Source organism: Schistocerca serialis, chromosome 9 (assembly GCF_023864345.2).
Source record: "Schistocerca serialis cubense isolate TAMUIC-IGC-003099 chromosome 9, iqSchSeri2.2, whole genome shotgun sequence".
NCBI classification, from domain to species: domain Eukaryota; kingdom Metazoa; phylum Arthropoda; class Insecta; order Orthoptera; family Acrididae; genus Schistocerca; species Schistocerca serialis.
Window position 1 is genome coordinate 125,118,282 of NC_064646.1, and position 25,568 is coordinate 125,143,849.

The window sequence follows — 25,568 nt, forward strand, 5'->3', positions numbered from 1 at the left end:
CAATGTTGACGCTGTTGCAGCTTGGCCATGGCCAACCTTTATTAAGAAACTGCAGGTGTTTCTAGGTAAATTTGTTTACTACTATAAGTTTTTACCAGACGAATCCACAGTTGCTCAGCCCCTGCATGCATTTTTGCATAAAAATGCAGCTTTTTTTTTCTTGTCCCCAGCTTGTGACCGAGGGTTCGCGTTGCTTAAATCGAAGCTTCAATCTGCCACATGTCTGGCAACTTCTCAGCTAGGTCAACATCTCATGTTGGCTACAGCTGCCTCTCAGTACAGTCTTGGTGAGGTACTGGTGCACAAATACGTGGATGGCTCTGAACAACGCATTGCTTACGCTTCTAAGACTTAACTCCCACTCAGCAGCAGCAGTCTCAAATTGAAAAGGAGGCTTTAGCGAATGTGTTCACTCTCAAGAAATATCACTTCTTATTGTGTGGTTCTAAGTTCCATTTAATCATGAATCACAGCTGTTGGTTGCTCTTTTCAATCCTTCGACTTTTGTGGTGGACAAGGCAGCCCGTTGTTTGCAGCAGTGGACTCTCTTCCTCTCCCATTATCATATCCATTGCTAGCCTTATATCACCTTCTGATCGGGCCAGACTTTGTTTCTGTTTAGATATTGAGAACCAGAACACAGTCGATTTTTTTCCCATCACTAGTGCCAGGATATCATTGCCCATTGCTACGGATCCTGTACTTAGTTGGGTCCTCTCTTTTGTGCAGCACGGATGGCCATAAAACCCCATGGGCCATGCCTCAGATCCCATGCATAATTACTTCTTCCTCCAGCAACACCTTTCTGTGTGTGACAGTTTTCTTTTGTTAGCTGCGGAGGGCGCTGCTCCCTGAGTTATGATTCCTCCTTGCTTATGCCATAATGTGCTGTGGCTTCTGCATGTTGGTCATTGGGGGACCTCTCACACCAAAGCTTTGGCCTGCCGGCATGTGTATCGGCCAGGCATAGATGGGCAGATTGAGTGGCTTATTGCCACTTGCACTCATTGTGTTACCAACAGGCAGCTCTGTGTGCATCTTTCTCCCTGGCTGGTGCTACAGCACCCATGGGAGCGTCTACGAGTCGATTTTGCAGGGTCCTTCCTAAATGCCTTTTCCTAGTTTGCCGACATGGTGTGTTGTCTGTCCACATCTGCTGTGGCCACTGTTTCAGCCCTGTCTAAGAATTTTGCAGTTGAGGGAATTCCGTATACCGTGGTTATCAATAACGACCCCCAGTTTGTTTCTCAACAATTTACATCTTTCAATCAGGCTAGTGGTGTTCACCATCTCACAGTTCCATCATTTCTTCCTCAATCTAATGGTGAAGCCGAAAGTTTGGTTCAGTCATTTAAAACTCAGATGCATAAGCATGTATCCAAATGTGCTGTGAAATTGGTTTAGACCGTTTTTTGAGTTCGTACCATTTCACTCTGGTGGACGACAGGAGTCTGGCAGAACTGCAACATGGATGCCAACCACTGACTCTCCTTCACCTGCTGGATCCGACACCGGCATTGCCAGCTCAGTGACGGTTCCAACTGGCTGCACCTGTCTGGGCTCGTGATTTCGGCCGCTGCCCAAACTGGGTTCCAGCCATCATCAAGATTTGGGGGGACAGGTTCCTGTGTGTATTCTGCATTCCTGATGGGCGGATGTCCCGTCACTTCGAACAGCTGCCAGCTGCAGTCACGTACAGTGGGGTCTGTTCCGGAGGACCCACTGCCTCCCCCGCCACCACCAGTGCCTGTTCCTGTGTCACCGATGGTTTGGTTCGCGCCACAGTGTGGGTCGCTGCCTGGTGGCTTGCTCTCTGTGGTCTTTGCTTGTGTCCCCAGTTGTTGACTGCAGCCTCTAATGCAGGCTCCACTTCACTTGAAGCTGCAGCTGCTGCCACCTCCTTTCATGGGTTCTCTGTGGCAGCCATCTCCGACGTCCACACTGACACGTGCAGCACCGCTTGCTGACCACGGCGAGGATATTGCTATCAAGACGCTGTACCCAGCCCTGCCCTATGGTCTTTCACGAATCAGAGGGTGCCTGCCCACCACATGCTGCAGTAGCCGCCATTGTCAGGCGATGAAATGGATATCAGCACTGTCTTTGGTGTTTTCGGTGACTAGTAGTCTCAGTGCCTTGTGAGATCAATGATTTTCCTTTTTTTTCTGACAATACCAGTGCTTTTTCTCAGTACCCTCGATTTTTTTGGTACCCTGCATTTTTCTGTGCCTGATGTTTTTATATGTGTATGTATGTTGTTTTCCCACCCCCTAGAAGGGAGGAATGATGTACCTTCACTCGTGATGTGCGCAATTTCAGAGACCACGCATCCGCACAGTTCACAGGCCTGCTTAAAGAGGCCACCTGGGTTGGCCCCCTGCCGTGCTCTGGTGAGGCACCATAGAATCAGTGTTATTCAAGTGATTGCCAATCAGTGCTTGGCCTATTTAGTAACCTGTATTACTTTTTTTCATTTAATTTGTTCAGTGCTATGTGCAACGTGTACTTCATTGTATCCTACTTTGGCTCCAGAAAGTACTATGTACCATAAATTGTGTTTGTTCTTGCTAAAAAACCCATGTTTAAATTATTTACTCATATTCTTACTTTTACATGCTACAGATCACTTAGAGAAACTGTAAAATGAAAAGAAAAGTAGAATTCATCTGTAATCATTAATATTCATGTTGTTACAGAGCCTGATGTACTCCAAGTTACTGCTCGATACACAGTTGGCAGCGAACCAAGAGATATATTTTTCTTTCGTGAAGGCACAACTGTATTCTGGAATGTTTCAGAATTAGAGTGCACAAATGTTTTGTCATTTGTGAAGCCATATGAAGAGAACAGTTATGATGAAAGATTAGTTAATCAGGAAAGTGAACTGATGGAATACACTTACATTGATGTAGGGTATGTAGTCTGTCATAATACTAAATTATAGTTGCAAGAATAATAGGAATGTTGCTCTAGCCCTATTATCTCCATTGTCGCACATGCAGTATCACGTAAACACCTAATTTTGTATTATACACATGGGTAGCAAGTAATATAGAGATGGGGATGCAGGTGACAAAAGCTGATGTCACCTTCAGTTGAGTAATTGAAGAGAAAGTAAATATTTTAAATTACACATGTTTATCGTCACTGCAATGATATGTTTAATTATGTAATTGAAAATTGATATGTAACTACTAAATATAAAAACAGGATGAACTAAGGCATCACCCCTTCGAAAGACATATGATATTCTGCCTTAAGTAACAATAATTTCCACCATGTATGAGGGCTTTCGAGAAAGTAACAGATGTTTTAAAATTTAAAAAAAAAAAAATATATATGGAAAAATCAAATTTTATTATATAGATTTTAAAGGTTCACTTAAACTATTTTTCTACATAATCACCATTCAAATTGAGGCACTTATCATACCACGGCACAAGTTTCTCAGTACTGTCTCTGTAGATATCTGCCGCCTGTGATTGCAACCACTGGTTTATACAAGCATACAATTGGCCGTCAGTATCAAAGCATCACTGGCACCAAATCCAGATTGTATGGTGGATGAGAAAACACCTCTCACCCCAAACCACGTAGGAGCTCTTGAGTACAATTGGCCATGTGTGGTAGTGTATTGTCGTGAAAAAACCAAACTTGCGCTAAGTGTTCCCAGATGCTTGTTTTGCGTCATCCATCTTAGCTTTGTAAGTGTTTGACAATAGTTCTCTAATTTAGCTGTTGTGCCATGCTCAAAGAAATCAGCAAGAATCATTCACTTAGAGTCACCAAGTCCCAAAACGCAGCAGCCATGATCTTTCTTGCTGGCAGGGTTTGCAAACAGTTGGTGTCTTGGGAGAATTTGTGTGTCCCCAGTTCATTGACTATCTTTTTGTTTCATAATTGACATGCTACACCCAAGTCTCATTCCCAGTTACGGTACAATCAATAACTTTGTTACCATTTTTCTTGTAATCTTCGAGGAATGTTGGTACTGCTGTCAGTCTGCTTTTTCTTTATGATTTTGGAAATCCACCTAACAGAAAATTTGTGGTAACCAAACTTCTCCACCACAGTTTCATGTATCAGATTCTACAAAATTTGGGGAAAATCTTTTGAAAGTTACATAATTGTGAAACGACGATGTTCATAATTTTTGTCGTTTATTTTCATCACCAGTTCATCAGTCACAAGGCTACGTCTACCATTGAGGTCCTCATTGTTAATTTTGTCACTTAGAAGAAGGTGTAATTAGATGAATGACGAACAATTACTTCACTTAATGGAGGTTTATTCAGCTCTTGCACATATAAGCGCGCGGAGCGAACTGCTTCCAGCCAGAACACATACAGTGTATATACAGCTACAGAACATTCCAGTACAATGATTCTTGACATTGTGGATACTTCTAGAATGTACTCAAAGCAAATGTAGAAATTAAAATTGTACAGTCCAGGTGAGTTTTGAACTCATGACCCTTCATGCAACAGTTTATTATCATAGCCACTACACCATGATGCTACTCAGATTCTTCTGCTACATTGCTCCCTCCTTAAGAGAACAGCATCTCAGTGTTACATCCTCCTAGTCTGGAAACGAGTCATTGGTCCTGCATACTCCGACTCCCGGTGACTGATTCTCGCCCTGGCGGTGATTTTCTTAGAACTTCTTTTGCCGCTACACTCTTCGTCACCTTTCCACTTGTTGCCTGTCGCTGGAGCTTTGAATTTACTCTGGGTTGCAGGATCCTTATAGGGCTTCATTCGAAGGACGTTGACCGTATCTCTGACCTTTCGTCGTCTTGTGTCGGGGTTGAAATCTTCAACTTCATAAGTAACATCAGACAACTGTCTTACAACTTTATAAGACCCAAAGTAGTGCCTGAGGAGCATCTCAGAGAGACCAACCTTCCGAACAGGAGTGAAGATCCAGACAAGGTCACCAGGCTGGTAGACAACAGGGCGGTGGCTTGCATCATACTTTCGGCGATCGTTTTCTTGAGCCTGCAGCATGCAGAGTCGAGCTAACTGCCAAGCTTCCTCAGCTATGGTTAACACCTGGCTGATTTAGTCGTCATCCACATCATCAGGATGTAACAGAAACACAGTGTCCATTGTCGTATTCGCCTCACACCCATGCACCAGGAAAAATGGAGTAAATCCTGTGGTGTCTTGTTTGGCACTGTTGTAGGCAAATGTCACGAAAGGTAGCACCTCATCACTGTTGCTCTGCTCAACATTGACAAACATTGATAGCATGTCAGCCAAGGTCTTATTAAGGCGTTCAGTAAGCCTGTTAGTTTGTGGATAGTAGGCAGTCGTCATGTGATGAGTAATGTTGCACCGACGGTTTATCTCTGTCACAAGGTTCAATTGAAAAACGTTCCCTCGATCTGTAATTAATGACCTTGGGGCACCGTGTTTTAATACAATGTCTTCCACAATGAATTTGGCTACCTCGAATGCTTCAGCTGTCTTCATGGCTTTTGTAATGGCATAGGGTGTCAGATAATCATTGCAAACAATAATCCATCTATTGCCACTAGCAGACGTTGGAAATCGTCCGAGGAGGTCAATCCCAACACGCTGGAAAGACGTTTTGGCTGGTGGAATTGATATGAGTCGGCCAGGTGGTTTCTGAGGAACTGCCTTTCTCCTCTGGCACTCTTGACAGTGCGACACATAGTGATTGACACTCCTAAATAAACCTGGCCAGAAAAATCTCTTGTGGATTCTATCGTATATCTTAATAAATCCTAAATGTCCGGCCTCAGGTGTGTCATCGAATTTGTGTAGAACATCTAAGGGCATGTGTTCAGGAATCGCTCGTAGCCACCTCTTTCCAAATGGATCAAAGTTTTTGTTGCTAAGTAATCCATTAACTACCTTAAATTGTCCTTTCACATCCTCTGACTGATTTAAGGCAAGCATAATTTGAGATATCTTGGCGTCCTTCTGCTCAGCAGAGAGATCCTGGAGTGAAGCGAGACAGACACTGTCTTCATCAAAGTCTTGATGGTCTTGCAGAGGGTTTCTTGAGAGACATTCGGCATCTTGGCGTTTTCTTCCACTTTTGTAAACTATGGTAATGTCATACTCTTGAAGATGTAGTGCCCACCTGGTCTGTAACAACTGTGAATGACCTTCCATAGAGATACTGTCAAAACTTGCACATGGCCCAGACCACAGCAAGACATTCTCTTTCTGTAGTTGAGTAGTTTCTCTCGGCTTTTGTAAGTGTCCTAAAAGCATAGGCTATAACCTTCTCTTTTCCATCCAAAATTTTCACCAGAACAGCACCAATCCCATACCCGCTGGCATCTGTGTGTAGTTCTGTAGATGCTCTCACATCATACAGACCAAGTACAGTGTCAGTTGTCAGAGCATTTTGCAGCACATTGAAAAAATCTTGTTGAGCACCACCCCAGATAAATTTGGCATCAGAGTTTAACAACTCTTGGAGTGGCCTGCCTTTGATACAAAAGTCTCTGATAAAACGACAGTAATAAGAACATAATCCGAGGAAGCTTCTCACATCTCAAATACTTTTAGGAATAGGAAATTATGTTATAGATCTAATCTTTTCTGGGTCTGGCCACACACCTTCGTTTGACACAAGGTGTCCAAGTATTTTGATTTCATTTGCTCAAAAGAGACACTTTCTTGGATTAAGTTTCAGTCTGCCTTGTTGGAGACACTTAAGAATGGCCCTCAGTCTTTTTATGTGTTTATCAAATGTCTCTGAGAACACTATAAAGCCATCTAAATAACAAAGACACATCGTCCACTTCAGGTGCCTTAGAAGATTATCCATCATCTGTTCAAAAGTTGCTGGTGTGTTACACAAACCAAACGGATTTACCTTAAACTCATACAGGCCTTCAGGTGCGATGAATGCAGTTTTCTCACAATCAGCCTCATCTACTTCGATTTGCCAGTATTCCAAGTACATGTCCATGGTTGAGGAAAACTTAGCCCCCTTCAGACAATCTAGTGTATCGTCAATTCGTGGAAGAGGGTAAACATCCTTTTTAGTTATCTTATTAAGCTTCCTGTAATCAACACAAAAGCGCCAACTGCCATCCTTCTTCCTGACGAGGACCACTGGTGATGACCATGGGCTCTGGCAAAGGCTGAATGATGTCATTCTTCATCATTTTCTCCACCTCGTCGCGAATTATTCGATGTTACATTGCTGACACATGGTATGCTCTCTGGCTTATTGGTTGATGGCCTCCAGTGCTAATCCGGTGCTTCACCGTCGATTTGTCTAATTTGCTCTTCACCTGTGGATTGAAGCAGTCAGAGAACTCTTGAAGAATAGCAGGTAGTTTCTTCTGTTGTTCTTTAGTGAGATCTGGTGATAGTGGAGCTAGAAGATCTCATCTCATAGGGGTAGCGCTAATTTCGCCCACGGACTCGGCATGGGAGGTTTGTATGATGCTCAGCTGTTCTTCAATTAACGGCTCAGCGTTTGCTACGCACATGCATCTTGGAAGGGTCTGCGGTTCTCAGCAACAGTTAACTATCCACAATTCACCAAATCCATTCTTAAACGAGACTACAGAGGTTGGGACGATCGAGTTATTCTTCAGTGGTATGCTTCTCTTACATTCCTCTATAAGATCCATGGGTTGATGCATGGCATGACATGTGACAGTTACCTTTCTAGTGCTGACTGCAGGAATGATCACTTCATCCAGCACACACAGTCTCCACACACTCGGATGCGTATCTTCCTGTCCACAGTGTCTCATCTCGTCTAGCATAATCTTTGAGCGACCACAATCTATAATTGCCTGAGAAGCTTTCAAAAAGTCCCATCCGAGAATGACGTCATGACTACATTTTTGTAAGACAGTGAATTCTAAGGGTTGTGTATGGCCACTTATACCCACAGGAATGACACATCTTCCTGTAGGTTTTACATATTTCCCATTAGCCACCTTCAGCAGAGATGTTTTGTTGTCGACAAATACAGTTTTCTGCAACTGACAATGTACTTCTCCAAAATGACTGAATATGATGCTCTAGAGTCCACAAGAGCTTGGGCTGGTCAGCCATCCATGAGGATATTGATGTTGTTTCCTATCATTTCTGTAGTGATCAACGGCAGAGGATTTTTCTCTTCGACGGCCTCACCTCCAAGGAAGGTCACACCCTTTAGTTTTCCAGGTTGCGGCAGCTAGGTGATTGGCTGGAGCTTCTAAACGGCGATGGAGACCTTGATTGGCATGTTGGGGCGCGTCCTCTCCAGTGGTTAGCTTGTGGTGATGGTGACCTACGTTGTCCTGCACCCATATCTTCCTGTTCATCTTCGTTGTTCCAGAGTTTGCATCGGCTAAGATCGGTCTGCTGTCTTCTGGAGCGGGCATCATCAAATATCCGCCACCTTTCTCGACAATAGCGCACCACGTGTCCCAGTCATCCACAGTGGAAACATACTGGTTGGTTATCCTGGGTCCTCCAGACATCAGTCTTCTTTGATGCCCAAACAGGTTTCTCATGCAGCATTGTAGGAATGTAACTCCACCTGGGTCTCGAATTTTTCACTGTTTTAAAGAGAAATGAAGGACGAGAGATTGGGTTCAATGTTCGTTCCACTTCTTCCCTTATGACCTCTTGAGGTGTCTTGGTTTTTTGCTTGTAGTGCAATCCAAGTGCCTTCTGAACTTCCTGTCTCACTATCTGATGAAGAACACTTGTGAAATCACTTGCTTTCTCCATCACAGACATCGATATGACGTTTGGAAGCTGTTCAAACGTCTTGTGTGTAATTCTTTTTTGATGAATTTTCTCGATATACTGGCACCATTTTATGAAGTCGTTTGCTGTCGAAACCTCCTTCAGGATTAGGGCTTGATACATATCCTCATCAACACCCTTCATGAGATGTGCAACCTTATCTTCCTCCTTCATTCTAGGATACACTATTTTACACAGTTTTAAGACGTCCTGAATATAGGATGCTGAAGTTTCTCCGGAACAGTGTGCCTTGCACTTTAGTTTATCTTCAGCCTTGCAATTCTCTCGTTGTGTGTCACCAAAATACTTGCGCAGTTCCACCTGGAATACTTCCCAGCTTGTGAACTTCCACTCGTTGTACTCATACCATTGCTTGGCAGTGCCCTTCAAGTAGAAAAATACGTTAGCCAAACACACGGCGTCATCCCATTTGTTAAATTTGGATATGCGCTCATATACCTTCAGCCACCTGATGAGATCCAGGCCATCGTCACCAGAGAACCCGGAAGGATGTCTCATGTGGTGGCACGTAGTTGCTGTCATCGTAACATCCTCTTCTTCTTCTGTCTCTGATAGATTGCGATCTGTTGAATATGGCTCAAACTTGGGTTTCTCTCCAAGTAAACGTTGGCTTTGTCATGGCCTGATGGGAGCCACTGTGTCATTGATAATGTGCACTATCACAAGTTCCAATACCTGGTGCATCCACCAGAATAATGTCACGTAGAAGGAGGTGTAATTAAATGAATGACGAACACTAACTTCACTCAGCACTTGCACATACAAGAGAGCGGAGTGAACTGCCTCCGGCCAGAACACATACAGTATATGTACAGCTTCAGAACATTCCAGTACAATGACTCTTGACATTTGTGGATACTTCTAGAATGTACTTGAACCGAATGTAGAAATTAAAATTGTACAGTCCAGGTGAGTTTTGAACTCACGACCCAATAGTTTATTATCATAGCCACTACACTACGGTGCTACTCGGATTCTTCTGTGACAATATTGGTACTGTCATTTTTAACATCAATGCATCAGTGCTACATTCTGCTTTTAATCCTTATTCCTTTTCCATGCACATCACAAAGGTTGTGATAAATTTCAGTTGGTTTGTAGTTTCTTGCGAAAAGAAAACCAATCACAGGACACACCTCACAAGTGGTGGGATTTTCTATTGTAGTACACATTTTAACAGGTCACAGAAAGCAAAGTAGCAGACACACAGGCCACATGTTGCCACTGCTGGAAGTGTATTGAGTGTAGGAATGTTATAGCAGCTGTAGTACCACTCACCAACACTATAGACCAGTACATCTGTTACTTTCTGGATAACCCTCGTATATGTCAATCACACATCTTGAGAAGGACCCACCTTGCTTACTTCATGTGACTGCCAATGATGCTCAGCACTTGATTAATCAGTCTAAGAAGTACCATCACTGGTTTTTTGAAATGATAGTAGTAGGATTCAATAAAAACTCTCTACGATGTAGGTGAACAGCATTGTAGCAACATCAGTGTTTTCAGAAAGCCTTGATATGTAGAACAATGGTAACGTGGACTCTAGCATTCATACTACATATCAGTGTTGCCAGTATGAAGTCTGAACACCAGTAAAAACTATTGTCATCAATAATGAGATTCTTTCTGCAATACCTGGTTAGTCACAGAAAGGTTCTGGGCTGTTAGTTATTGGGACTGTTAGGTGGATACTAGAAATTTTAAGGAAAATCTAACACTGAAGTGAAAGAAATCTAAAATATGTTCACCATGTGAGACCAGAGTTCCTCCCAGAGGATCCAGTGTTCAAACAACCAGGAATGCAGCAGCCAGGTGATGTTGATGACAACCACCGATATTTTGACAGGTGCACATCTTGTAATTTTCAAGGCAAAGCTGCAGCAAGAAAATGTTGTTCAAGGGAATTAGAACCATGGTTTGCAGTGCAATTGCAGAAATACAACTCTCTCTCTCTCTCTCTCTCTCTCTCTCTCTCTCTCTCTCTCTCTCTCTCTCTCTCTAGGGGGTTCCAAAGTCTGTCGCCTTTGGCCTTATATAGGAAGCATTTGTAACAGGATTTGTCGTATTTTGCAGAAATATGATGTGAAATGTGTTTTTCAACCAATATCTATGATAAGGGTTCTTTTAGGTTTTAGGTTCCTTAAGGGAACATTGAATGTCCTATGCCGTCAATGTTAAATTATCGAATTTTGTGACCCATTATCTTGGAAACATTTTAAGACACCTACTTACAATTTTCCATAATTATTGAATGCACCTTTCTAGATACACTGAACTAGAATTATTACTAAAATTTTATTGTGGGACATGTTATCTTCCCTCTTCTTCTTTTCTCAAACACTCAATTTCTTGACAGAATTTTGTAAATAAATGAACATAAAACAAAACAACCCCGGATATTTTAATTATTCTAGTTCCATATCTGTTGAATCTCACACTTCGCATGCTGTGAAAATTTCATGTCTCTACCATCTGTACTTTTTTAGAGAATGGGTCATTTATTGCAAAAAAATGTGGTTCAGAGATATTGAGGTTTAAAACTTTATTACAAATTCTTATACAGACTTACATTTCTGCGTCTTTTATGCTCTAGAATTGCCCTGGCCCATTGTATGTCTCTTCTCCAGTGCTGCAACAGCCCAGTGCTTGTCTCCCCTTGTTCTTTCTTGCTTCTTTTGTCATTTGCTGAGCAGCTAACTCTGCTTCACGTACATGAAGCTCATCCAGTTCACACAGTCCTTTAGCTGTGTTCTGTCCAGATCTTACCCCTAACTTCTCCAGAACCTGAAGTCTGTCATAGTTCCCACCATTAAAAGTTATTACAGCATCAGACACTGCCAACTTTAGAGTCATGAGGCCAACAAATACATTTTTAGGCACACGGCACCACACAACATTATTGAAGGACCCTTTCACATTCGGTCTTCCCATGTAAACACTTATTTAGTAGCTCAGGATTTGCCCCATCTCCTTAAATAGGTTTGATTGCCTCCATTACTGCCAAAGTAAAAGAATGTTTGTGTGTAAATTCATGCAGGGTGCCAGAAAATTCAGGTTGCCTATATTTCCACCAAGTGTTTGGTGGAAGTGGACACAAAGCATGACATGGCTTTCCATTGGTTGATACTCGATGAAAGAAAGTGCTCCACACAGCTGTTTTCATCTTCTCTAAATTGTCACAGTTATCTCTAATGGCCTTCCCATAGTATTCCTGTAAGTCATCAATTACTTTGTCTGTTAGTCTTCCAGCACATTTTATTGTCTTGCCACCAGACAGTATTGTGTTCACCAGTTTGGTTTTTAGGTTACGCAGCCATGTTCCCATCCTTTTCTTGACATGTCCTACACACTCAAGTTTTGTGTAGGAACATCATATGTCTTACTGTTTTGTATTGCAATGAAAGCCTTGCTGTCTCCATCACCTAAGTAATTCACATATCTGACACCTCTCTCCTCCTGCGAATGCTGGAAAATTCTGACTGCTCCTTTTGCCTCCGTTCCTCCACTTGTGCCATCATAATTTTTTATACACTGCTGTTTATGAAGTAATCTGTTCTTCTGGTTCACTGTCAACCTTGGCAGTACTTACTGATAACTTCAAAATCCAAAACTTTTCCAGTGTCAATACTTATTGCAGATGTAAAACCATTTTTAGAACTAAACCCATGCTTTTGCCAAGATCTGTCCTCAGCAGTGCTGATATCTGTGTCACCCTCATTTTGTTCAACAGCTTCTGATGTAGCAGCAACCATTGATTCTTTAGTCACATCATTTACAGAGTCCCCAATTGCTGTTACATATTTTGTATACCTATAAGGTGGTTTTGGAAAATTCAGCACAGTGCAGAGAACATTACCAGCCCTTGGACCTTTAGCAATGCATCTAAGGTCATAGAACAGTCTGACATTAGTTACATACAATTCATTACCTGAACACTTTGATGAAGTATGAAATGCTTTTCCATTTTTGATCTTCTGACATTTAATAATTAATTTATGCACAACACCTATTCTAGCTCCAATATCCTCATAAAGTTTAACTTCACCACCACAAAGACAGCAAGAGACAGTTTCAGAAAGAACTTGTGCAAGGATTAGCAGATCAATAATGGTGTTGTCCATGATGTCATTACTTTTACCACTGTCACCCGTTTATAAAGTCACTTTCCTTTTCGATGCACTAAGGGGCATGGTCACTTCAGAAACGTTATCATGGTTTCCTTCACTGCTAGCACACGTGGTTTCAAGTACTTCAGAAGAAAATGTAGGTCTCACATATCTGTTACCCGCAAATTTGCATTTCTTGAAGTTACTTTTGTGCTTAGTCATTTTATTTATGTATAAAAAGCAGTAGAAGTTAGCTTACTACAAAAATAGCCGATAATCACACTACTTTCAACGAAAACTAGTATCAGAAACAAAGGACTGATTTGTTTATTCATAATCCCAACTTCTGAGACACAGCAGTAGGCACAAAACAAAACAATTCACAGCCTTCTAGACTCTGTAGTTCCCAAAATATGACTGCTCAACTATGGCAGCATATGCTTAGCCGCGAAATTTGACAGTCACACGTCATCATTCAAAGTATTACTTGAAGGTCTCACAATTGTCTGATTTTAATGTATTATATACCAAAACGTTCAGGAAAGTCCAAAGTACATTATGGAGTAGAAAACAGAAAATGTCAAATTTCAACGAATTTCACATACAATGTCCCCTTAAAGGATGATCTTGATTTGCGTTAGGTGGGTGTTTGTTGTATTCCTTGCATTTATGGCATGTCATATATTGGTCAGACTGTCAGGACTGCGGAGTACCATTGCATGTAGCATAAATGTCACATACACTTAAGACAGCTGAGCAAATCTGTAATTGCAGAGCCTCATCTTGGCACTGGTCATCCTATGGCGTGTAACAACGCAGAGATTCTGGAATGAACTTCCAGCTCATGGGATAGTGTTATTAAGGAAGCAGTTGAAATTAAATAAGCAAATAACATTATAAATAGAGATGGATTTTTTCTTAAATTCTGCATCAAAACGCACAATAATGCAAGAATTTGTAACCCTGTATCTCAGATTTTTACACAACTTTGCACATTTGTTTATACTTACAACATAGGAACTTGTGCAAAATCTTTTTGGTCTCAGACTACATTTTTATTTAATATCGAATTTCAAATGTAGTAATATTCTGATAAGTGGGCTGTGCAAGAATGTCAGTGCAAAATAGTACTTATCTACATAAATGCCTGTAACTCAGGTGATTATGAAACTTTTGATTTGGAATTTTTTTCAGAAGTTAAGTAAGGTATTTAGTTAACAGATATCCCATTACTGAAGCAGTAAAGTTACAAAGAAAATTTGTAAAAAATATTAATGTATGTCAATTTTCGATTTCAGAAAAACAGTGATGATGTGGAAAAATGCTTATATCAACATTTCTCCAACCTGCTGGGAACCTGATTTTGGTCTTAAATAATCCCCTAGATTGTAAGCTTTCTAATAAATTAAAAAATTTAATGGGCCTTCTTCTAATTGACCAACACATCAAAAATCAAAATACTTTTTGCTGTGATTGAAAAGGTTCATTTTAAGTTAAATTGATCCACTCACTGTCTCAGATGCAAGGGTATCAAATTAGCTTATTTAAGTGTAACTAATTCTTGGCAGGCAAGTTAACTTCTTGCTGTAGCTGTGCCTTGAAAAGGACAGGGTGCGCACCTGGTTGAATATAGGTAGTTGTCGATGATATCAACTGGCTGGATTCCCATAAGCTATTTGAACACTGTGTTCAATATATTTGCAGGACAAGTCTCACATCTCCAGTTTAGGTAATCTCATTAAAAATTGAACCTCCAGGACAAGAAACTGGTCACTGGAGCAAGCACAAAATAGCATACTTGTTACCTTATACAGAGATATGGTGCTGGAAAGTAATTGGTGAAATATAAATAATGATAGGAGTAAAGATAACATCATGCCATATGGTTTAGCCATTGAGTATGCAATACACACGTAAACAAGGATGGAGAGTATTGCTAAACATTTGGACACATCCTTTTTCCACAGGTATCAATATACAGGGTGTACATAAAGTCCGGGAACACTTTCAGCTATTTATTGCACAAGAACTAAACATTGTACACATGTCATACATATTTCATTTTGAAGAGAAACTGTGAAAGTTTTTTTTTACAAACATTCGATGTGCAAACCATAAGTGACCCGGCAGACGCCAATACAGTAATCGAATTCCTGCCACAGCCATCCCAGCATGGCATCGTCTGACTGTGGCAGTCACTTCCCACCAAATCTTTAATGTGTCTCCACAGAAAAAAGCCACACAGAGAGAGATCTGGTGATCGAGGAGGCCATTTCATGAAACAGCTGTCACCTTCTGTAGCATGACCGATCCATCGATGTGGCATCTCTGTGTTTACAACTAGTGCTATCGACAAATTACCAAACTACACTGTGGCAGTATACGTGAAGAAAGAAAAGAAAAGAAAAAAAAAGACCACTTCCAGGGTTTCTCTTCAAAATGATATATGTCTGATATCTGTACAATGTTTGGTTCTTGTGCTATATATAATTGAAAGTGTTCTCGGACTTTATTTACACCCTGTACATACACACACGAGCATCTGTGTTGCTGCATCGATATGGCTGACTACATTGTACTGGCGCTGCAGCTAGACTGAGGTGATGAGTCGTACGAAGTGGAGGGGGTGAGGGGAGACTGGAGGTGGGAAATGAAGGGGAGGCTTAAGAGAGAAGATTTCGTGGTGGCTGGAAGAAAAATGCAGAAAGCCCACTGCATAGGAATGAAGCACAGGTGAGCCCACTGTTGCACAGGCAGGGGGATTTGCTTGTGATGCACAGTGACTTATAGGGATGTACTTCGGGGTGGGGGGGGGGGGGGGAGACAACACAGCAGAGGAAGAAAAAGACTTCAGAGTTGAGGGGGTGATTGTAGAATCAGAAAGGTGGGTGGCTTGGGGACAGGAATGTAGATATATGTAGGATAGTGGCTAGCAGAGATTGAGGCCAGAAGGACAGCAGGGTTGAGGAAGGTGTTCTCATGTACTCGTATATAATCGAGAATAGCTGTTATAAAATGGGGGAGGATCCAGCTGGGATGGGCAGCCACTGAAGTTCAACATGTCGTGCTCAGCAGCATCTCCTGCCACTGGGGAATCAAGTCTGCTCTTGGCCATAGTATGGCAGTGACCATTCCTTCAGGTAGATGGTTCATTGGTATTCATGAGCATATAAAAGGCTGTGCTGATTTTTGGATAAAGTTTCTTGTTTCAATGTTAATTTCTTCACTGCAGCTTTAAAGTGAATTTGCCCTGATGTGGTAAAGAAACTGTGGTTTAGCATTATAACTAACACTATCTGTCAGCTTTGTTTTGATTCTAGAGCATTTTTCAAGTGATTGTTTAGTCAGGGAGTTCTTATCTCTGGGCAGACATAGATTGTGTAACTTGTAGCTACTACAATTTTTAAGCGTGGAACCGCCAAATACCAGAATATCATTTTCAGCACTTTTTTAAAGTCTGTGTGCACTGTTTTATATTTTATGTTGGTCTATTTAGATTTGTCTGTTGGTGTAATGGTTTGTTTTTCAATTACGATTTTGCGAAACACACCAACTTGTATCTTATTTGACAGATCCATTCTATTATGTGCACGTCCAATTTTGTGCACATGTTTCATCGCTATACCTCTATTTTCATCTGCACACTAGATTTTTCTGTTTTGAACCTTGTCTTTTCCTGTTTCAAGGGAGTAAAGAGGTTCAATTTCTCTGTTTAGCAACTTGATAATTGCCATTGTAGAATTGCTCTACTACTGCATCTGCAGTTTCACAATCTGTTCTTGGTACGGTCAATGCACAACATAGACAATTAGCTTGTATTACTTCCAAGTCATAGGGATCAGTTGTACACCAGTGCTTTAAATCCCATGAATTTCCTAAAGAACTGATCTTTAGACCAGTATAATTGGTTTTTCAGGTTAGTTAAATAATTTACAAATAAATAAATCAAGAAAACTGTGGGATATCTGCTACGTATTTTCATAACCACCTCAACAACTCACTTTCAGCTTCCAAACTAGAACTTCTGGCACCAGTGTACAACGGATAACATAATGCCAACAGAGGAAGACATTAGGGAAAACATCAAAAACTTTAAAATGGTCAATGGAGAAGATTCGCTAACAACAGAAGTACTGAAATGGGCAGAGCTGAAGTTCTAAATGACCAATCACTACCGTCCACACTCCCAGAAGCAGTGTTTCAGTTTTGCCCCACCTCAACCTTTTTATCCCTTCCCACCCCATGCCTCCTCCTTACCCCACCACAGTTCCCATCAAGCACAGTTGCTGTCCACAGTCAGACCTCAGCTGTGTGAGGTGTGCTTTTGTGAATGTGTGCATGTTTACTATATTGGAAGGCCATTTGTCTGAAAGCTAAGATGTATAGCGGTATTTTCATTGTGTCCATCTGTAATTTAGCATCTCGCCCATAGGGTGAGTAGCAATTTACCTTTTTCATAATATTATTGGTTTGAAGTCACTTATCTGTCACAAAATATTTTGAGTACCAGGATAATTGTGATGTCTTTCATAGACTTCATAAAGTTTTTTGACTCAGTGAGCAGAGAGAGACTGAATGGGATTATTAGGGAATTTGGGGTCAAACCCAAATCCCTAATGGGTGAACGTAATAAAATAGCCTTTTACAGGCACGACGTTCAAGGTGAAGTTCATGGGGGAACTGCCCCAGCCCTACAAAATCAAGACAGTTGTGAAACAAGGTGATGGACTGTCACCACTATTATCCAGCTGTGTTTTAGAAAACATTGTAAAAATTTGGAAATCAGAACTTGAAAATAAGAAATGAACATGACCATCTGAGGGGAAAAAATCAGAAGGAATTAGAGTCAGTTGCATTGAACTTCGTGATATGATATCCTTGGATAGTCCAGAGTAAGTGAACATCCTGGTCAACCACCTAGAAAGGGTTCCCAGCAGAATGGGGCTAAGGATCTGTCAGTTGCAAAGACCAGATTGATGTGAATCACAAATATGGACCAAAGTTCCTTGAAATAGAGTGGATGGCCAAACAAAACGCAGTAACAGTTTTAGAAACCAGGCCAGGGGAACATTGAACGGTTAGGCAAGGTTCAGGGAAAACATCTTTCACCCTTTAGTTTATACACCTTATTTAAACATGGCCTAAATTTTCAGCAAGAGAACATTGCCAGTGTTTTAAGAAATATAGTATAAATAAAAGAAACGCATAGCATAAACTACAGACCAACCCAAGTGCTTAAGAAAGGTTCACAATTACCCGATTCGTAAATGAATGGTATTAACAATTTAAGAGACATCCCCAACATATACTTTCAAGGCAAAAGCTGCCAATTATGTGTAATTGTTTTAAAATTTTAAAATCTCAGTAGTTCTAGGAAAATTCTTAAGGTATCAACAATTTAAGTAAAAAACACCATTTGAGAGACACCCCCAAGATACACCTTCAAGGCAAGCTTTCAATTATGCATAATTGCCTTACATAACTCTTGATTTTGTGAGTCTTTTGCAGAGCCATTATCTCTCAGTTGTTGCGGGTCCAGGCATCCCACCGTGCCATACCGACGCTGTCTTCTGCAAGGCATGGCCCTCCCACGCCGACAAAACTAGAACACACTAAAGCATGTGTTAATGGTTGGGTCCATACCACTTGTCCAGAATCAGTTTTGGAGAATATAGGTCGGTGCAAAATAGCACAGTGCCTTTGTGAACCCACAGTCAATATGGAAGCACTGAGCTACCAGGGGCTCAAACACCAGAGGGCAGAAACCAAGACCCACTTGTTCGTATTGAACCAAAACACAAGAGAAATGTTACGGAGACACAGAACAACTCAAGAGGTGGCTGACAGATGCAAAGGTTAAATCAAACAACCGCGCAAATTAGCTCAACTCCGGAGAAGTCAGCAACTTACATAGTTCAAAGGTGGGATTAGTTACACACACCTATTACCCCAAAGATGTCAGGAAGTATCTAGAATAGAACACCAGGTGAGCCTTCAGATTGATTGAATAAATATGAAACAACTGCCACCAAGGCTCATTCCTTCACTAATTCACTTAAACAAATAGCTAAGTCATTAGTCAGAGTTTGTAACTAGAATAAAAATTTGTGTCCAGGATCACAGCAACACATCCAGTCCACCAAATAACAGAAGTTAAAGAAGGTCCACTCCATCAAATAACGGAAGTTAAAGGAGGTCACTAAGCAGTAGAAAAACGACCAGGGTGGATGATGATCCACTTAATCCGGATGCAACACTTGGGGGCCTCGTGTTCTGGAAAATGATGGGGCCTCCTCTCGTCCATTCTGATGGTCAGATCCTAACTCAAGCTTCCAATTCCATCCACCCAGAGCCACTCCACCTGACTGCACTGTATCAATCATTCCATTGGCTGTACTGCTGATCTCTGGCAGCCAACATTGCTGAAATCAAGCTGCCGCTGTGCGGTGATCACCTCCACCAGAACCAGTACATCTCAGAATCAAACAAAGGACAGACAGATGCCAAAAATTCGAAGGAAGCTGAGCTGCACGGCTCGGACTCCCTCCACCAAACCCACAGAAACCTCCTCCCCTTTCTGACGTGTCGAGAGTTGAGGGAGGAGGTTAGTTTTCCGTAACCTGAGAGACATGAACCCTGTACGGCATACATGATTTAAGACTGCACACAAACAAGTTGACCAGATCAAGTACTTGGACGATCTCAAAGGGACCCAAAAACCAGCAGGCCAAAGATGGAAATTATCCCTGAGAGATGTTGAATAGTAGTAAGAGCCGTAACCCCATGACTAGGTATTAACCAACAGAAGCATGAGAACCGTCACAACCATGAGTACATACTGGTTACTACAAAAAAAGCAGGGAAAAGGACCAGTATAATTGATGAACAACTTGTATGTGGGATAATTTTCCCTAGTGAATTGTAGAAGATCATTACCAGAGCTAGAATTTGATTTGGTTCTTTTGCAGATTTCACGCTCAATCAACATCAGCCGCACATCTTTGTATAAGAAAGGGCAAGACACATGGTGTTTAACATTAGTGATAGTTTTGTGGATACCTAGATGCCCTCCAACCACCGTATGATGAAAGTATTGGAACGTAGGCTGGACAAGCTGACTATGCAGACAGATCCAGAAACCACCTGGGTCCAACCCACGACAGCAAACCAGGCCTTTATGCACGAAATGACTAGCCACCTGATCCCCATTCAATACCTTATTCATAATGGCCTTAATCCTGGGATCACTGTCCTGTCTTCGCCTGAGGTACCCAAAAACATTCTGGGACTTAGGATAGTATCCTGCTTACACAATCCTCCGGACCTGAGTACTTCTCCGACTGCTGAACCCCAACCTCAAGGCATCAGCCACCAGGTTGTCAGTGCCACGGATATGCTTTACTTTGACTTGGAAAGCTGAAATTTGGATGGCCCAGCGAGCTATACGACCCGTCTTACGTGGGCATGCCAACACCCAACTGAGATCTTGATTATCAGTTTCAAGCAAGGATTCGCAGTGCTCAAGGTAGAACCTAAACTTTTCTAAAGCGAAAAGCTCCGCTAACACCTCCCATTCATAGACAGAATACTTAAGTTCTATGGGAGATAACCTTTTAGATGCATAGGCCACCGGTCTTTGTTCCCCTTCCTGCTCTTGGAGGAGGACTGCCACTATTACACAAGTAGAGGTGTCAGTTTGAACCACAAAGGGCTGCCCAAAGTTTGGGATAGCCAAGATGGGTGGGCTACTAAGAGCTTGTTTAATAACTTAGAAGGATGACTGGTGAGTTTGGTCCCAACGGAAATTAACTCCTTTTCTGCGTAATTCATTAAGAGGGCGGCCAGTTGTGCAAAGTTACGCACATATTTGTAGAAACAGTTGGCCATCCCAGTGAATCTGATGACCCCCTTTTTGCTAACAGGAGTGGGGAGTTTTCGCACATCCTTCATATGCTCCTGATTTGTCCTAACCCCTTCAGCAGAGACTAAATAGCCTAGAAAGAAAAGCTGCTGGCATGCCAAGGTGACCTTAGAAGGTTTCGCCGTCAAACCTGCCTCCCTAAACTTTTCTAACACTGGTTCCAAATGCCACAAGTGTTCCTCAAACATGGAACTGTAGAAATCATCGTCATTCAAATAGTTGTATACACAACTGAATTTTAAGTTGCCGAGCACCCGATCCAGTAACCTAGATAAAGAAGACCAGATGGAACTCTCCTAAATTCAGAGAGATTCCAATCAGTGCAGAAGGCAGTAATGTGCTTGGAAACTCTGACAGTGAAATTTGCTATTAGGCTTAGCTCAAATCCAACACTGTGAAATACTTTGCTCCATAGAGCCATGTGAAACAATGATGAATATCAGGTAAATGCACAGATGCCTAGATAACCATTTTGTTCACCAACCTGTAATCAGTTGTTCTCTTTGTTGTGGCTCCAAGTGATTCAGTTTTTAACACTGAGCAGCAGGCAAAATGTAACATGCCAGCAATGAGATATTACATGAGCATAAACAGATTCGCTCCCCAGGACAAAATTTAAAATAAATAGCACATTGTTGACCATCCAGTATTAACCCTGTACAGAATATAAAATCACAGCGTAGGATCAAATTAACGGACAAAGTTTTAACCACTAATAACTTAACAGGCCAGGAAAACTTCACAATACTCAAACTAAATGCAAACTTACTGACTAAAATCAGCCGATGGCCGCTGACAGATCAACACTTTAGAGAAGAAGTTTGTACGGGAGCAAACTTACATAAAGATCAATACTCCAGGTACCAGTGATAGTCCAGCAGCGATACTGAGCTTCCATAAGCATCAAGAGTGCAAACTGGTTCACGATTCAGTTGAGCACACACAAAGGGTAAGGGCTCACCCAATACGTCCCCAATTTGATGTCATTGCTTAGAAAAGAGATGTATAAACTTCTTTCATGACTTCCAACACTGTCAACTGTCTACCTCCCGTTTCTGCTGAAATGGACACTCAAAAGCAAAAATGTCCCACCTGTCAGCAGCAAAAACATACTTCAGATCATTGTCACAGGGGACTGTCAAATTTAGGTTGCACCGAACAGCCACTAGCTCCCAGACCGCCAAAAGATGATTGAACCCACTGATTATCAGTGTAACTAAGTCCCTCTATGCTAAAAACCAAAGCACTTAATTGATCAGAGGTGGGAGGTTTACTAGCAAGGCGGTGCAAGATAGATCCTCAGGCCTCATCCGTTTCAGTATGTTGTCGACAATTTGACCCTCAGGAACTTGCAACTCTGTGGCCAAAACAGTGATTTGAATCCACTCAATATGTTTACTAAAGGGCTCATTACTTGATTGCCCCCCCTCCCTCCCCAGTAATGTGTACAGTGTAACTCTGACATTTTGAATCTGATCACCTGGTGTTGTAATCCCTTCAATCCCTTTCCCTCGCGCAAAATATCAGCAAATACATGACTCAATGTCCCACTAGTTGATGGGTACAATAACTGAAGAACCTGATTGTGAGGAAAATTCAGTGCCCCTGTATGATGATCAAATTTAACAGACAGCCATGAAACCATCTTGATGTCACTCACAGACTCAACAGACAATTTATCAATTTCCCTCAATAAAATTCCCATAAGGTGTGGTAGTTTCCTAAAATTACTCATAGCAAAACACTTGTGTTGAAGTAATCACCTAACCAGGATTATTTAAACCAACTTGGTGTCAGAAACCTGGTTCCTACCTGAACTTGCTACATCTTCTAAAGCAAGCTGATTTATAACACCTAGCAATTTGGCAACCTGACCCTGCAGTTCTTGAATAACATACACTTGGTCTGCATCAGGCTTGAGATGGCCAAGATCACTAACCTGATTTTCCCAATGCAGTAGATGTGCCTGGAGATGAGCAAGTTGCTTACAAGCAGGAGTAGTGTCATCAAGAAAATCAGTATTCTGCCCTAAACGGGCCAATGCAGTGGTATAATGTGGCAGTGCCTCACCAACAGTTTCCATGGTGTCAACATGAGGCTCATCCAACACCGCCCTCATCTGTGCAACGAGATCCGTAACACTTTCCACGCAACTTCAGAGCGGATGATAGCTTAGTAGGGGATCTGCTCTTTCTTTAACAAGTTGAGCTCCTGGGAACAGTGCACCTCCATAGTGAACTGTGGCCTCAAAATGCCAAATGTATAAGTAACAATAATTTACCTTAACTGTTGCATCACTAAATAAACAATCGAGGTGAAAGATGCTTAAATGTTCGCCATCAAGGCGACTATCCAATTTCATTCTTTCAGGGATTCACTTAAACAAACAGCTAAGCCATCAGTCAGATTTTGTAACTAGAATCAAAATTTGTGTCCAGGATCACAGCAACACAGCCACTCCACCAAATAACCGAAGTTAAAGGAGGTCACTAAGCAGTGGAATAAAACCATGGTGGATGATGATCCACTTCAACCAAATGCAACACCTGTCGATTTCTTGTTCTGAAAAAAGATGAGGCCACCTCTTGTCTGTTCTGGTGGTTGCATCCTAACCTACACTACCACTTTCGTCCTGCCAGAGGCACTCCACCAGAGTGGCTTGCGTTGATTGCTCCATCAGCTGTACGACCGATCGCACTGTCTCACAGCCACCTCTTAGAAATCTAGCTGCCGCTGTGAGGCGAGTGCCTCCAATAGAACAAGACCATCTCAGAAGTGAACAAACAATGGACAGACAGACCCAGAAATTTGAAGGAAGCTTAGCCATGTGGCTTATAGAGACAGGCTAGAATGTGATGGTAAACAAATTTATGTACTTCAGTGAGACCATACAAGAAAATGGACTAGAAAACACTGCGGTAGGTGATCAAATCTCAAAAATAGCTAATGGTCTGACTAATAACTTCTGCAACAAAAGGTACATCTCCTGGCTGCCAAACTAAGACTTCATAATATTGTGGTCAAAAGGGAAGATGTGTACACCAGGGAATTCCTCTTGGTGTATTACAAGCTAGGAAAGTTTGAGATGCTGGAAAGGAGATTCCTCTGAAAAATCTTGCATGCAGTTCTAAGTGTGACTGGATGGCAACTTAATCACAAAGAATAAGTCTACCTGAATATGGAGAGGACTCCAGAGACCACGAGGAAAAGGGGGCTGGTATTTGTTGAATGCCTGTAAAGAATGGTTAAAACTAGACTATCCAAACGATTGGAACAAGAAAAGCTCGACAACATGGATTAAAGAATCTGTGTGTTAGAATAGGCTATATTTTGAAACAGAATATGAAGTTTGAAAGTGTTTCAAGTTGAAAGAAGAACCACAAAAACTGGAAAAAATGGATGGAGGAACACAAGCAACAGCAGAGTGACCATATGAAGTGTATTGGAAACTGAGGAAACTATGGATGAAGGTGACGAAATCAAGTTGTAGCTTGATCCTAAGTGATCAGTTTACCAAAAAGAAAAAGAAGAGTCCCTTAGGATTATTGGAACTAAATTATTCTCATCTACATCCAATAAATGTTTATTGCAAATAATTCACATATTGTGTGATCTTAGGCTTTCCCGGTGGATCAACTGTTTATATTGCTATTGAGTGTCCAGCTGGGTGCAGTCATTTACGTATCACACTACTCTGACAGCACACCTCGCTGTCAGGTTCAGGTGATGCGTGTAGAATGAGCACCTTCTCTACATGAAACCCCGCTCTCTGTTCCTCCCCCCACTAGCTGGCTGCATGCAATGTCAGATGGAGTGGCAGAAGGAAATGATCACTGAATGCTGGGCACTAATCTTGCACGTTTTGGCTTGGGGGCACTATAAAACACGTGTCTACCATATTCCGTGCAAACGTGGTAAGACATACATCGGGCAGACTGCTGTGCAGACAGTTGAAGAAAAGTGAAAGGAGCATGGGATACACGCCGAATTTAAGCAACAAATGAAATCTTCAATTCCAGAACATTGCTTGGCTACAGGGGACTCAATGAAATATAAGGAAACAGAGTGCCGAGATAGACCTTGTCATTTTGGTACTGTCTTGTAATGGAGGCTATTAAGATGTGTGTGTGTGTGTGTGTGTGTGTGGGGCCTGATCAACAGAGACAGTGGCTTCACGCTAGTAGAGTGTGGGACCCAGCATGCACACAGCTGAAGTCACATCGTCAAAGGAGAGTGTGATAGGACCGCTTTTATCCTCTGTATATAAAAAAATGATCTGACGGACAGGGTGCGCAGCAGTCTGGGTCTGTTTGCTGATGATGCTGCAGTGTATGGGTACTATACACAGAACAAATAGCCCTGTCATGGGAAAAGCCACATATTACACTATTACATGGGGAATTGTTCATATAGTATATATGTTATAAACGTGCCTACTTTCTACAACTGTCGTATAATATTATCCTTTTTACAGGATTTAACTGTGATGACTAATCAGTATGGAAATCAGTCTGTTAGATCCTTTTCCTAAGAGTTTTATAACTGTTAGAATGGCACACAGTAAAAATAGAACAATACTGAATCTAGGACCTTTCTGTAGCAAGTTCATTATGTGGTTCGTCTGGCGGATTTGTGGTCGCCAGCCTGTCTAGGCAAAGAACGGTTAAGTTTCAGTAAAGCAGAAGAAGTAGATCTGGCCTACTTTACTGCTGTTCCCTAACATAATTTCACAAATAAATATAACTTCACAGGATATGGTTCTGAGGAAGAGAG

At 41.7% G+C, this 25,568-nt stretch overlaps 1 protein-coding gene across 1 annotated transcript in view; it reads left to right on the forward strand.

The window, feature by feature from the left end:
* The window catches only part of LOC126418662 (required for meiotic nuclear division protein 1 homolog), a 95,679-nt gene that overhangs the window by 34,146 nt on the left and 35,965 nt on the right, over nucleotides 1–25,568 (forward strand). The window contains exon 3 of the mRNA XM_050085546.1: nucleotides 2,697–2,913. Within this exon, the coding sequence (XP_049941503.1) occupies nucleotides 2,697–2,913 (217 nt within the window). The remainder of the gene's footprint in view (nucleotides 1–2,696; nucleotides 2,914–25,568) is intronic.